The 13091-nt window shown below is 41.6% G+C and overlaps 1 protein-coding gene across 1 annotated transcript in view; it reads right to left on the reverse strand.

Annotated features, from left to right (window-relative positions):
- Positions 1-777: 777 nt before the first annotated feature.
- IGSF10 (immunoglobulin superfamily member 10) overlaps positions 778-13091 on the reverse strand; it is a 92702-nt gene continuing 80388 nt past the window's right edge. The window contains exons 4-7 of the mRNA XM_085853457.1: positions 12032-12422; positions 7132-10368; positions 4108-5011; positions 778-4011 (exon numbers count right to left, since the gene is read on the reverse strand). Of these exons, the coding sequence (XP_085709583.1) occupies positions 2091-4011; positions 4108-5011; positions 7132-10368; positions 12032-12422 (6453 nt within the window). The 3' untranslated portion in view covers positions 778-2090. The remainder of the gene's footprint in view (positions 4012-4107; positions 5012-7131; positions 10369-12031; positions 12423-13091) is intronic.

The following is a 13091-nucleotide window of genomic DNA, read 5'->3' on the forward strand; positions in this document are numbered from 1 at the left end:
ATGGCGGAGGTATGTGCTCCACTAAGTGCCCTTCTGTACACAAACAGGCAAACAGACAGAAATGCGTGAAAACATAAGCTCCTTCACCTTCGGTGTTGGAGGTAAAAATCAGAATCACTAGAATTTAACACAGGTGGAGACCAATTAAGTAGGTGTGCCATTTTGAAGGTGATTGTGTACACCTGAGATAATTTACTGTAATATTTTTTGGTATACACGTTCGAGGCTCATATGAGACGTTCTTTTATAAGGTGGTTGGACACTTACCCAACCAAGATATTCCAAGTTTGTATTTTTGTGGAATTTGTCTTTCACTTGAAAGTTGTGGGTTATGATGTGTAAATAAAGGTGGAAAAAGTCTGGTTTAATGCAAATTCCAGGCTACAAGGCAAGAAAATGTAAAAATTTTGAAAGGAGGTGTCAACTTTCTATAGGCAATGTGTGTGTGTGTGTGTGTGTGTGTGTGTGTGTGTGTGTGTGTGTGTGTGTGTGTGTGTGTGTGTGTGTGTGTGTGTGTGTGTGTGTGTGTGTGTGTGTGTGTGTGTGTGTATATATATATATATGAGGGTGGTCCAAAAACAGCAATTTTTAAAAAAAAAAATCAGATGTCTCTACAAGCCTTAAATTATTCCACTGTGATTCAATAATGCTCATAAAAAATTTAAGTTGATCGGAGGTGATTTAGAGGCCGCTCCGTATGACGACTTTTAGTTTCATGAGTTGGTTAAATTAGGGTATGGTCAGGTACGATTACGGGTACTTCTGGATGTCCGAGGTGGAAATGGAGTGCATTTTCGAACTCTATGGGGTCTATTTACTCTAAGAAATAACTGCACCGACATTGAATTCACTACCATTTCGAAAATATGACTAAAAACATTTTTTTTTATTACTGGAGTTGAGTAACTAATCATACTGACGATATTATTAAACCTACAGTGAATTAGTTGTCGGTCTGAACATTTCTTAGAGTAAATCGACCCCACTGAGTTCGAAAATGCAGTCCTTTTTCACCGAGAAAGTACAGAAGTACACGTAATCGTATCTGACCATACCCTAATTTTTCAATCAATGGAATTGCAAACTATTAGAATATTTCGTCTCATTTACCAAATACCACTATCATCTCCGCCTCTATTGCTGTCTCCACTCCCGCCTGAACTTATATTATTTCTAGCCTGCCCAACATCCAGTGTTTTAGATTCAATGATTCACGAAAAATATGTGAGTTATTTATTTAGTTATTATTATATTAAATTAGGGTATGGTGAGATGCGAATCCGTACACTTCTGAACTTCCTCAGTGAAAATGGACTGCATTTTCGAACTCAGTGGGGTCAATTTACTTTAAGAAATGTTTATACGGATAACAAATTAATTATAGATTCGAAAATATCGAAATGAGTAGGATTAGTTACTCAACTCCAGTAATGATAAATCTTGTTTTTGGTCATATTTTCGAAATGGTAGTGAATTCAATGTCGGCGCAGTCATTTCTTCGAGTAAATCGACCCCATAGAGTTCAAAAATGCACTACATTTCCACCTCGGACATCCAGAAGTACCCGTAATCGTACCTGACCATACCCTAATTTATTCAAGTCACGAGACTAAAAGTCATCATATGGAGCGACCGCTAAATCACCTCCGATCAAGCTAAACAAATTTATGCGTGTTATTGGATCATATTAGAATAATTTTAAGCTTGTGGAGCAACATTCTATTTTTTTCGACTTTTTTGGACCACCCAAATACGCACACGCGCACACAGACACCAATACAGATATTGACAATGGATCACTGGAGAATCTCAGAATGAACTCTGAATATGACTTCAACCTAAACGTGAAGTACTTGAATAGTGCTTGAAAGATGTAAAATGTTTAAGTTTGATTGGTTTAAGAGCTGGAACTATTTGTGGGTTTTATTTCTGGTATAATCGCTGAATCTCTGGCTGTACAGGTTTTGAGGTCTGCTTATGTGGGTGATACATGAACAATAACCTCTAAACATATGTAAACCTTGATTGGATTTGTAATATAATGTGGAAATGCATATTTATCCTGTCTGATGTTTACAAACTCATTTCAGTCATCGGAAATAGATGTAGGTTGTAGCCCTGTCGATGCCAAGCTGATTCCTCGCAACACATCGGTAAAAACCCGTGTCGCCATGGCTTGCTTTACGAATATACAGTGTACCTGTGGGATGCAGGTACAAGTTGCTGTTCACCCTGTCTGTGCCGCTCGTGCCAATGTGGAACCCTCCTGGCAGTTCCCACGTGATTTCAGGTTTGGGAATGCCAACGGCAATGCAGTTCAGCTGGAGCCTCGTGCCTGCTCGTGCCAGGATACTAGGTGGTGGTGTGGCAGTGATCTTGGGAGGATAGGCCACTACGACAACGGGAATAGAAATTCTGGCTCTTCCTGCAGCGTTTTCAGCTTGGCAGATATATCTTCCTCGGTCTTGAATCTGAACACTTCGTACAGATAGTGTTCCATTTTCTTGGAGCATTATGCGCCCTCGGATTTGTGGACGATTCAAAACCTGTCCACTTGGCATTTTCCACAAGATCCTTGGTCTTGGTGAGCCGTGCACTACACAATGCAAGAAAAGCATCTCACCACCAATGCTCTGGATGACCCCATTTGGCTGTGATATAATAACTGGTTTTCTGGCCATATCAAGCACTATAGTTTTCTCAATATACCCTGCTATGTTTCGAGCGGTGCACCTATACTTCCCTTCATCCTCTTGACCTGCATTTACGATGATCAATGCACCATTCTTTCCTGGTATGAACCGGGTCATTTTCTTGCTGGTAAGAACGGTCACTCTGGTTCCATTCGGGAGGATCCACGTAACCTCTGGCTTTGGCACACCATCTGCAGAGCAGTTAAGAATAACGTTTTCCCCGATCATTGATGTGATTCGTTTGTTCATTGGGTTTTTAAAAAAAGGTCTCTCCACCATTTCCGTTACAATAAGACTCACAAACATGAGAGCTTCTCCTTCCTCATTTCGAGCAATGCACACAAACTCCCCCATGTCTGACTGTCTCACATTATTTAACTCCAATGTGCCATTGCTGTACACAACGACCCTACTACCTTTGTATGGTGTCGGCACAACTATATCGTCAGGTATGACCCACGTGATTTTTGGTGTGGGTATTCCCTCGACTTGACAATGAATTTGTTTCTTTGAATGCTTCACGGCTTTCTCTCTTGTCACCAGCTGGAAGCCATTGTGTCCATTTATCAGAGGCTGCTTGGTGATCAGCTGAAGCCTCACATGTCGGGAATCCTCACCTGCTGAGTTATTGACGATGCATGTGTAGGAGCCCTCATCTGCTCTGGAGACTTGCTTTAATACTAAGGAGCCATTCTCGAGAATCTGGTGTGGACTTTTTGAACTTGGCACCACCTCCTTCGATGGCAGGATCCAAAATATTTTGGGTTTTGGATCACCTGTTGCATTACAATCCAGATGTGCAAGATCCCCCATAATGACCTTTTTGACTTTGTTCTTATCTCCAATAATTTTAGGCTTGTTTGTGTTGACAATCAACTGAACTTTCATCTCGTCCTGACCCGCAATATTGTTTGCAAGACACGTGTATATTCCTTCATGCTGTTCTGTGACGCTGCTGATAAAGATTGTTGCATTACGGATTTTTAACAACTTTCCATTACTTAAGTCTCCAGCTTTCCTTCTCATTACATTCCTTGCTTGCAGTAAACTGTTCGGTACGGTCCAGGAAATAGTTGGTGTTGGCAGTCCCGATACTATGCATTGTAGATTGACATCAGAACCCCGTGTTAGATTTACTCTTTTATACATTTCTTTGTTTTGAATCTTTGGTGGAAGAGTAAGTACAGTGACTATTATTACCTGCACATCGTATCCAACTTTGTTCCCTGCCACACACAGGTACGAACCGACGTCTTTATCTGTAAACTTCCTTATTGTCAGGCTTCCATTTTTGTGCACCACAACGTTCTTGTTGGCACTGTAAGTAAGAAAATGTGTTATTACAACATGAGGTGTCTCATAATGAGATTTAAATTGAATTCCATCTCCCCACCTCCCTTTCCCATGGGTTTACCTGAAATGCACATCCACAACTTCACGTGATGGAAGCCTCCAAAGGATTTTTGGTCTTGGTTCACCACGTGCTCTGCATTGAAGGTGTAGTAATCCACCATACCTTATCTCGACTTTACTGGGAGTTTGTGAGATGATCTTCGCTGCCTCGTTTGCTTGTTCTACGCTGACCTCGACGATGCTTTGGGCTTGACCAGCACGGTTACTTGCGATACACTTGTACCTTCCACGCTCTGAAAGTTGGAGATTTCGAATTACTAATGTACCATTTGGGAAAGCCATAAATTTTTTTCTGCCTGATGGTCTGACTCCTAACAATGATTCCTGGGAGCTCAACCAACGTATTTGTGGTTTGGGTACCCCACTGACAGAGCAGGGGATTTTTGCCGTATCTCCTACTTCAAATGAAGCGTACCTCTTCTGACCTTCGTCGATCCTGGGTGGAGTGGCCTTTAAATGGACTCGAATATTGAGCGTGTCAACACCAGCTGCATTTTTTGCGACACACGAATAGATGCCCTCATCTACTTCTTGAGTTGCAACGATGTGAAGAGTTCCATTTGCATCCATCATTATTCTCCGATTCTCTTCACGGGGATCTTTAATCATTGTCTTGTCTGGAAGAACCCAAGCTATATGCGGCCGTGGATGTCCTTCAGCGGAACAGGGTAAGGATAAATTTTCTCCTGCAAAAATGGAGAAATATTTAAAGTGTGGGCTCTTGAGCTGTGGTGGGTAGGCGTGCACGGTGATGGCAACGGTGCGCCTCGTGGCTCCATGCTCGTTTGTTGCTGAACAGGTGTAGCTCCCGTTATCTTGAAAGTGGACATCACGGATCGTCAGGGTGCCATTTTTAGACACGTGAAAACGCCGACCTACATTTTTTTTTGCCTTCAGTATTGTCCCTACAAACAGAAAATATATCAATGTACCGAAAACAGAAAATTATTAACTCATTCCTCAAGTTTGAATAAATATCGTCGGTGAAAGGTAAGATTACTTTGCTTTTAAGCAACCGTTACATTATAAGACTTTTCATGGCTCGCCATTGATGTTAAAGCTAAACTTGTCTTTTAAATCTATTTATTACATCAAATTGTACTTTTATTTATTGCTCACAATAATATAAATATAAACATTGTATGAGCATTGCAAGTTCCACCAGAAAATCAGAGGATCTTGATGCATGTTTAGGCTGAGGTTTCTTGCTGGAATTCAGTTACAGCTATCATGCCTTCAGAAATTACCGGTATTCACACCCCTTGAGTTTTTATTATTATTATTTTTTTTACATTTTGTTGTGTTACATGCTGAATTTAAAATTAATTAAGTTTAAATTATTTTGTCACCGAACTCCACATGACAAAGAGAAAATGTTTTAATTTTATTTTTACAAATTGGTTCAAAAATAAAAGCTGAAATGGTTTCAGTCATTAAGTATTCAACCCCCTGGGTCAATACTTTGTAGAAGTGTCTTTGACAGCAATTACAGCTTTGAGTCTTCTTGGGTGTGTCTGTATCAGCTTTGCACATCAGAATTTGGGGATTTTCTCCCATTCTTCCTTGCAGATTTGTTCCAGCTCTGTCAAGTTTGATGGGGAGCGTCGGTGAACTGCAATCTTCAAGTCTTTCCACAGATTATCAATGGGATTCAAGTCTGGGCTTTGGCTGGGCCACTCGAGGACTTTCACGTTCTTATTCTGAAGCCATTCCAGTGTTGCTTTGGTTGTATCCTTGGGTCATTGTCCTGTTGGAACGTAAATCTTTGCCGCAGTCTCAGGTCTTTTACACTCTGAAGCAGGTTCTCCTCAAGGAATTACCTGCATTTGGCTCCATTCATTGTTCCCTCTATCCTTACAATCTCCCAGTTCCTGCTGCTGAAAAACATCCCCGTAGCATGATGCTGCCACCACCATGCTTCATAGTAGAGTCAGTGTTTGATGGGTGATGAGCCGTGCTCGGTTTCCGCCTGATGTAGTGCTTTGCATTTAGGCCAAAGAGTTGAATTTTCATCTCATCAGACCACAATCTTTTGTCTCATGCTCGGAGTCTTTTACATTCCTTTTTGCAAACAACAGGAGTGTTGTCATGTGCCCTTTTCTCAGGAGTGGCTTCTGTCTGGCCACTCTCTTGTAAAGCTTAGATTTGTGAAGAGCTGCAGGGATTGTTGGCTTTCGAGCAGGTTCTCCCATCTCAGCCAAGGAACTCTGTAGTTCTGTCAGAGTGGTCATTGGGTTCTGACCAAGGTCTTTTTTTCCCGGTTGTTCAGTTTGGTCGGACGGTCAACACCAGGAAGAGTCTGGGTAGTTCCATATTCTTTTTATTGCCTAATGATGGAGGTCACTGTGCTCGTGGGAACTTTCAACATTCTAGAAATTGTTTTGTACCCTTCCCCAGATCGATGCCTTCTCACAATTCTATCTCTAAGTTCTACAGACAGTTTCTTGGACTTCATGGTAGAGTTTCTGCTCAGACCTGCACTGTCAACTGTGGGACCTTCTATAGAAAGATGTGTTTCTTTCTAAATCATGTCAGATCAATTGAATTGGCCACTGGTGGAATCAAATCAGGTTGTCGAGACATCTCAAGGATGATCAAAGGAAATTGGATGCACCTGAGCTCAATTTGGAGTGTCATAGCAAAGGAGTTGAATACTTATTGCTGCAAGACATTTCTACTTTTCATTTTTAATTGATTTGTAAAAATTTCTAAAACCATGTTTTTACTTTGTCATTATGGGGTATTTTGTGAAGATCGCTGACAAATTTTTTTTAAAATTTAATCAGTTTGAAATCCAGGCTGTAACACATCAAAATGTGACCAAAGTCGAGGGGTGTGAATACTTTCTGAAGGCACTGAAGATGTACAAACACTGATTTTGAGGACTGTATAACATTAACTCTTGAAAAACAATATTAAATGCACTTTGATGAAGGGGTGTGGATTCTCATTTTTGAATAAAAAGCTGCAGTTTACTGAAGAAATGTTAATGTGGTTCTTTACAATATGATGATATTGTTCTCACCTGTTGATACCTTCATCCATGCAATTTGAGGTTGAGGCTGACCATCTGCTATGCAAGGAATCATAACATTGGATCTGAAAAGCACCGAAATGTCAGCTGGTATATCGCTGAGAATCTTCGGTTTGGCAAAGAGTGGGCTTTTGCTCTCTCTGTGCTCCATGGCAACCTTCCGTCTATTTACATTGTTGGTATATTGTTGTTGATGAAAGGAGGTAATTGATGCAAACTCTGTACCCTTCCTTGATGTTTGCCTTAGTGAAGGGTTGTCACCCTTTTCACTGGATTGCGCAGTGGTCACGAGTCTCATTAATTCCTGAGTGGGTTTTGTGGTTAAATTAGCACGAGGAAGTGGGAAAAAATAATTTGAATCTGATGTTGGTTTCATCGTCGTGGACCTCGTGACCAAAGCTGCAAAACTTGTGGTCACTGTAAAAGGGAATTTTCTTGTCTCGCCTTTGCTTGTTTTCACATGTTGAGTTTGTTGTGTCGTGACTTGAGACAATATTGTCGCATTTTGTGGTTGGATAGTGGAGATCGTGAAAAATGTTGATGATGTCACTGGAGATTGTTTTACACGCACCGTTGATATCCTTGCGAAATATAGAGGCACATTAATTTTTTTAACTTTTGACATTTTGGATGCTTCAGACTCTTCTTTGTATTGCTGCGCTTTCCTGTGATCCACAGCAACTGTAGATGTTTGTATCGACACTTGGTTTGGTATTGTTTGTGATAGCTTGGCTTGAGATGGCCTGATCTTTGAATTAATAATTGAAACTGAAGAAGGTCTCATCTCCATTTCATCGATGTTTGGTTTGAGCTCAAGGTCTTGCAGACTTTCCTTCATTGTATATTCTGATGTTTCTGGAAGAAGCTCGTTTCTGGGTCCATGGGTTGGCATTGATTTTGGCACATCGACACTCTCAGATTTATCCTCTTTCATTTTTCCTTTGGAAGATTTTCTCAGCTTGTGTGTTGAATGTTTTTCTGGAATTTTCAAGTTCAAGGCAATTGTGCTTTCAGCAAAGCGACTCAGAGTTGTGGCATTCGCCGTTGGAAAACTGAGCAGGGACATCATGGAAGATGAAATTGAGGGTTCAAGTACAGGTACCGACGTTGGTAAGATTGTGGATGAGACGGTTGCCACACCTGCTTTCGTAATGTATTTTGATGTCTCGTATTCGGTAGTTTGAGCAGATGCCGTTGTGGGGTTTGATACCAGGTCAATTTCTCTCACCAAGCTGCTGAAAAGTCTCGAGCTTGGTAAGGGGCCATGTGCACGACTGACCGTTTCCTGTGTGATTCTGGGAGATCCCACTGCCTTGATTTTACGATCGTCAATGTTGCTGGCATTTTTGAGCACCGTTGGAATAAAATATGGCCAAGTAGTACCAATCGTTTTTGAAGTAGATGTGGATGAATATATTTGTGGATAACTGTGATTTAGTTGCTGATGTGTTGCAGTTGTAGTTGGATAACCTTTTCGTTGTTGCATTTGCTTTTTTGTTTGTGCTTTAATTTGATGCTTTGTTTTACCAAGTGTAGATCCCATGACCTCATCTTGGATTTTTGGTTTTGAAGAAGCCACAGTTGAGTCTTGGTTACGTGTCAGCTCTGGCGATTCTTTCGTTTTACCTTGACTTCCTGATTCATTTTTATGAGAATTAATGTGCCTTTGTTTTAATTTCTCCCAGACTAGAGACCAGCGCTGAGGGTCACGTGCCCTCAATGATTGATGAAATATGCGGAGGTTACGAGTTCCGTTTGTCTCTCTTTTTGGGGGAATCTCATCAATCTCCTTCGTTTTCTTGTACATTTTCTCTTTGGTCCTCGGGAGCACTCTCGTCGTAGTGGATCCCACGAATGTTTCAACCTTCAGTGTGGGAACCAAGTCAGCAGATTTAAATTCCAAGTCACCGGAACCATCTATTTCACTCTGTGACTGTTCATCGAACGTCCGTATTTTTAACTTCTCATCGACAACCAACTCGACAGCCACGATGTCTGCGCCATGCTGGTTTACAGCAAGACAACGATAGTAACCTTGACTCCTCTTCTTCACTCTTTTAAGAGTGAGTGTTCCATCACTGTTCAGTGGTCCAGTTTGAGAATCCAAAAATGTTTCCAAAGTACCATCTGGAAACACCCAGGAAATTTCTGGTTGAGGAATTCCAGAAATATTGCAAGTAAGTTTCTGGGAGGTTTGCAGTTGAGCTAAAATTGATTTTCCCTGCCGGTCTTTTGCAGGTGCTTCTCGTGGCACAACCTGAACCCAAAAGGCCAAAATATCGGCATCTCCATCCGTTAATGCCAGACATGTATATGAACCCGAATCATACACATCTGCCGACCTGATAAATAATTTCCCGTCTTGTGTAGTTATCATCCGGCTGTCTTCGCTTTGGAATGGCGTTCCGATCGCCGTACCATCTGAGAGAACCCAGCGTATAGTCACGTCATTCTTGCTTTTGCTTACAATTCTGCATTGTAGCTGCAAAGGCATCCCTTGCACAGCAGCGATGGCATTTTGCATCTCGTTGTCCCTTTTGATGAGTACCCATTTGGAATCGAGTCCATCATTGATTCCACCACGTAAAAGCAATGTGCTGTGCAGTCGAAGGCACATTGTCTTGAGCGTTGTTTTTCCTCGATCCATAAGCATTTCAAACTTCTTTGGAAGAAACCAGGCATGTTGCGATGTCACAATAGCGATAATGTCTGTGTGTACATTTGCCTCACCGCTCGATATTTGCTCATATATACTTCCTTCACGTTGTTCTAAACGTAGCGGCACTTCGGTGTATTGGGCAACCATTCTCCATAACTCGTGGATTGTCTGTGCCTCGATGGCGCATTTGAGATTGGTGTCTAAAGTTGCTTCCACTTCCACCATACTGCCATTGACCATACGGAACGTAGGTGTTGGAGGCTTATCGGGGTGTTGCACCCGGCACGAAAAGTTTGCTGCGTTGCCGCCTTGATCGCGCATGCTGAAAGTTACGTGAGACATCGGTTCTCTGAACTCGTCGAGGAAAGCAGTGTCGTAGTTGTCTAAAGGCCTCGCAGTTGCTTCCTTGGGATGATGTTCATTTGCTGTCCAAATATACGGTGATGAACATATAAATCCTTTTGGAGGTACAGTCGAGATTTCTCTGTTTAAATGCCTTTGTGGACTGGAACACTTTGCACAAATCTGGCCACCTGGGTAAGTGCGATCCCTTTTGCATTTGAGCACACCTGTCAAAGAAAAAACAATGCCTGTCGGAATTTGTTCGAACAATTATTGTAAAGAAAATGCCAGCGTTTACAATTTTTCAGGGTTGAGTAATTGATGTTTATATTTTATGCTTTCCCGCTATTGTTTTCCATACTGTGCTCAAGTGTGTACCAGATAAGATCACTATTAAATGAAAGGACTTGTACAGTTGATGATATGGATGTTATTAAAATGTACGAGAATGTCGGGGCACTTATTGATCCAGCTTGGCCTATGGTGCAGTGATGTAAGCTTATCACGTTCCTTGGTCATCATGCATGCTCTGTTACAGTCCATTGTTGATTGTTGGACAAATTAAATGGATTGGATAAAAAGTTATTATTTTAGTGGAAACGACAACGTTTGTGTTCTGCTTCATTGAACTGGTGTGTTGTCCATTTTTAGATTTGGTGTTATGTTTGGGCCATTTACATGAATACACACACAGCGAAGAAAAGAAAAAAAAGAACAAACATGCACACACCCTTTTAGTTGAGGCGAACAATCTTACCGATTTTAGGTAATGCATCTTGAATAATTAGTAACGGAGACATTTCGTCTTTACCATTCGTCTTAAATGAGTTTAAAAAAAAAAAGAGTGGTTACACCCCAATAATGTATACCACTCCATTGCATCAGCTACGAGAACGGCACTCGGTTGAATGCATACCATCGCCAGGCTGAACAGTTTACATTTTCTCTCCGACTGATGGGCTGGATCTGGATTTGGACCTGAACCAAAATCTAATCGCCTTGTTCTTATCACATATCTAACCCATCCAGTTTTGTCATTCGTCCACAACTTTTTGATATACAGTGTCATGCTATGTGTCGATTTTAGCCCCATCTCTCAATGGTGAAGAATTGATTTTAAAATTATTGGAGGTGGATCTTCACTGAAGTCTCAGCAATTCGTCCTTGTCACACACCCAACGTGTCCAGCAAGTTTTGTCCGAATCCATCGATAACTTTTTGAAATACCCTGGCGACAAACAAACGGGTGAATATAATACGCAACCTGCTCTATGCTCTACCTACGATGGTGGAGGTGACAATATGTTGTCGTCTCTTTTACCTGAAGAGTGGGGTTTAGGGAGATGGCTGTCTGTCTATTTACTACAAATGCAGCTATAATGGAATCCCTTCCCCCCAACCCCATTGATCCCACACACTCCCTCCCCCTCTTCTCACAAAAGTATATAAGATGATATGCATGAATCTGAATTCCACGTCTCTCTGTGCATATGGGATTGATAGATAACCACCCCTCTCTCCCCCTCCCCCACCACCTGTTCCCCCCCCCATTCCCTGTCCCCACCCTTCAAGTAATTATTTGCAGCTTGTCTGCAAAGTGCATATCTCGAGAATCCCAGGAAAATGTCATGTCTAAAGGCTATATATAATGAAACTACTTTCGTGTTATTGAGTCAATATAATCGGATTTATGATCTGATCAGCATCAATGCAATTTTTGTTTTTGACCAAGAAGAACAAAACGAGATGATCTACAAACTTTCCAACACTTTCAAAAAGAATTTCAACTTCAACCGCAATTTTCTGTGTGCAGAAGACCTCTTTGTTTACACCAGTGCGGAAAATTTTTCTCGGTGACTTTAGGGATATTTTGAGGATGATCTAAACTACCTGGTTTGTTGGATATCCATTCCGATAACCAGTGCAAGTTGCAGTCACATGCCCAGGGATTGTCATGAAGCTGAAGGTTTTCCAGGAGTGGAGCAGAAAGCAAAAGGCCATCAGGCAGCGTCCGAAAGCAATTTTCATCGAGACGAAGGTGTCTGACGGTGTTGAGTGGAAAGACACCCAATGGCCACAATGTAGCAAGTGAAGCTGGGTGCAGCTCCTGCAAGTGGTTATTTTCAAGATGGAGCAGGTTCAGTGAGCGAAGACCAAGGAGTGCTCCAGGTGACAGCCATTCAAGGTTGTTGTGATCAAGGTACAGGTGCGTTAGCTTTTGGAGACCCAGAAATGCAGGATGGTCCAATCTTTGAAGTTGATTGTAGCTCAACCTGAGCACCTTGGGATGAGTAAACAGTCATTTGTTTGCATTTCAGAGCATACAAAATCATCATCTTTTTGCCATCCCACCTCTCAATATACTCTTCCTTTTCTAACTTTCTGCTTTATTCTTTATTTTTTATTTTACATGATCTCAGGCTCAGAAGGGAGCTTCAACACACATCATGCACACTTCATGCACACATATGCATGAGCCAAACACCAGACTTTCATTCAGAAATGCAGCCACTGAGCTTGGGAGAAATGACCTTATCTCCCAGGGTACTTTAGATACCTGCCATGACATCTTTGTGACATCTTTTTCTTTCTGCACTTATCAGGGCAACAAACGGAAATTTTTCTCCTCTGTGGATGCCAATTTATAGTGTTCTTTCAATGACACCATCGTTGTTTATGCTCCTAAATATTGGTTCACGAAAAAAATAAGTGACCACTATATTCGTTATTGTTGTGTGTCTGTCTGTCTGTCTGTCTGTCCCGAGCATAGCTCTGTGGGTTTTGATCCGATCCTGATAAAATTGTGGTGGGAGGTTTATATCATGATCTACTGCAGTTGTGTTTTCCTGAAAATGGGCGTGGTGCGCCCATTATGGGCAGAGCCACGCCCCAAAAACTTGTGTTTTTAGGGGGTAGCCGATTTCAATTTGTATCTTCTCCGAGGGGGTTT

This window comes from Eptatretus burgeri, chromosome 14, assembly GCF_056783735.1.
Source record: "Eptatretus burgeri isolate ZD-2024b chromosome 14, Ebu_testis_v1, whole genome shotgun sequence".
NCBI lineage: Eukaryota > Metazoa > Chordata > Myxini > Myxiniformes > Myxinidae > Eptatretus > Eptatretus burgeri.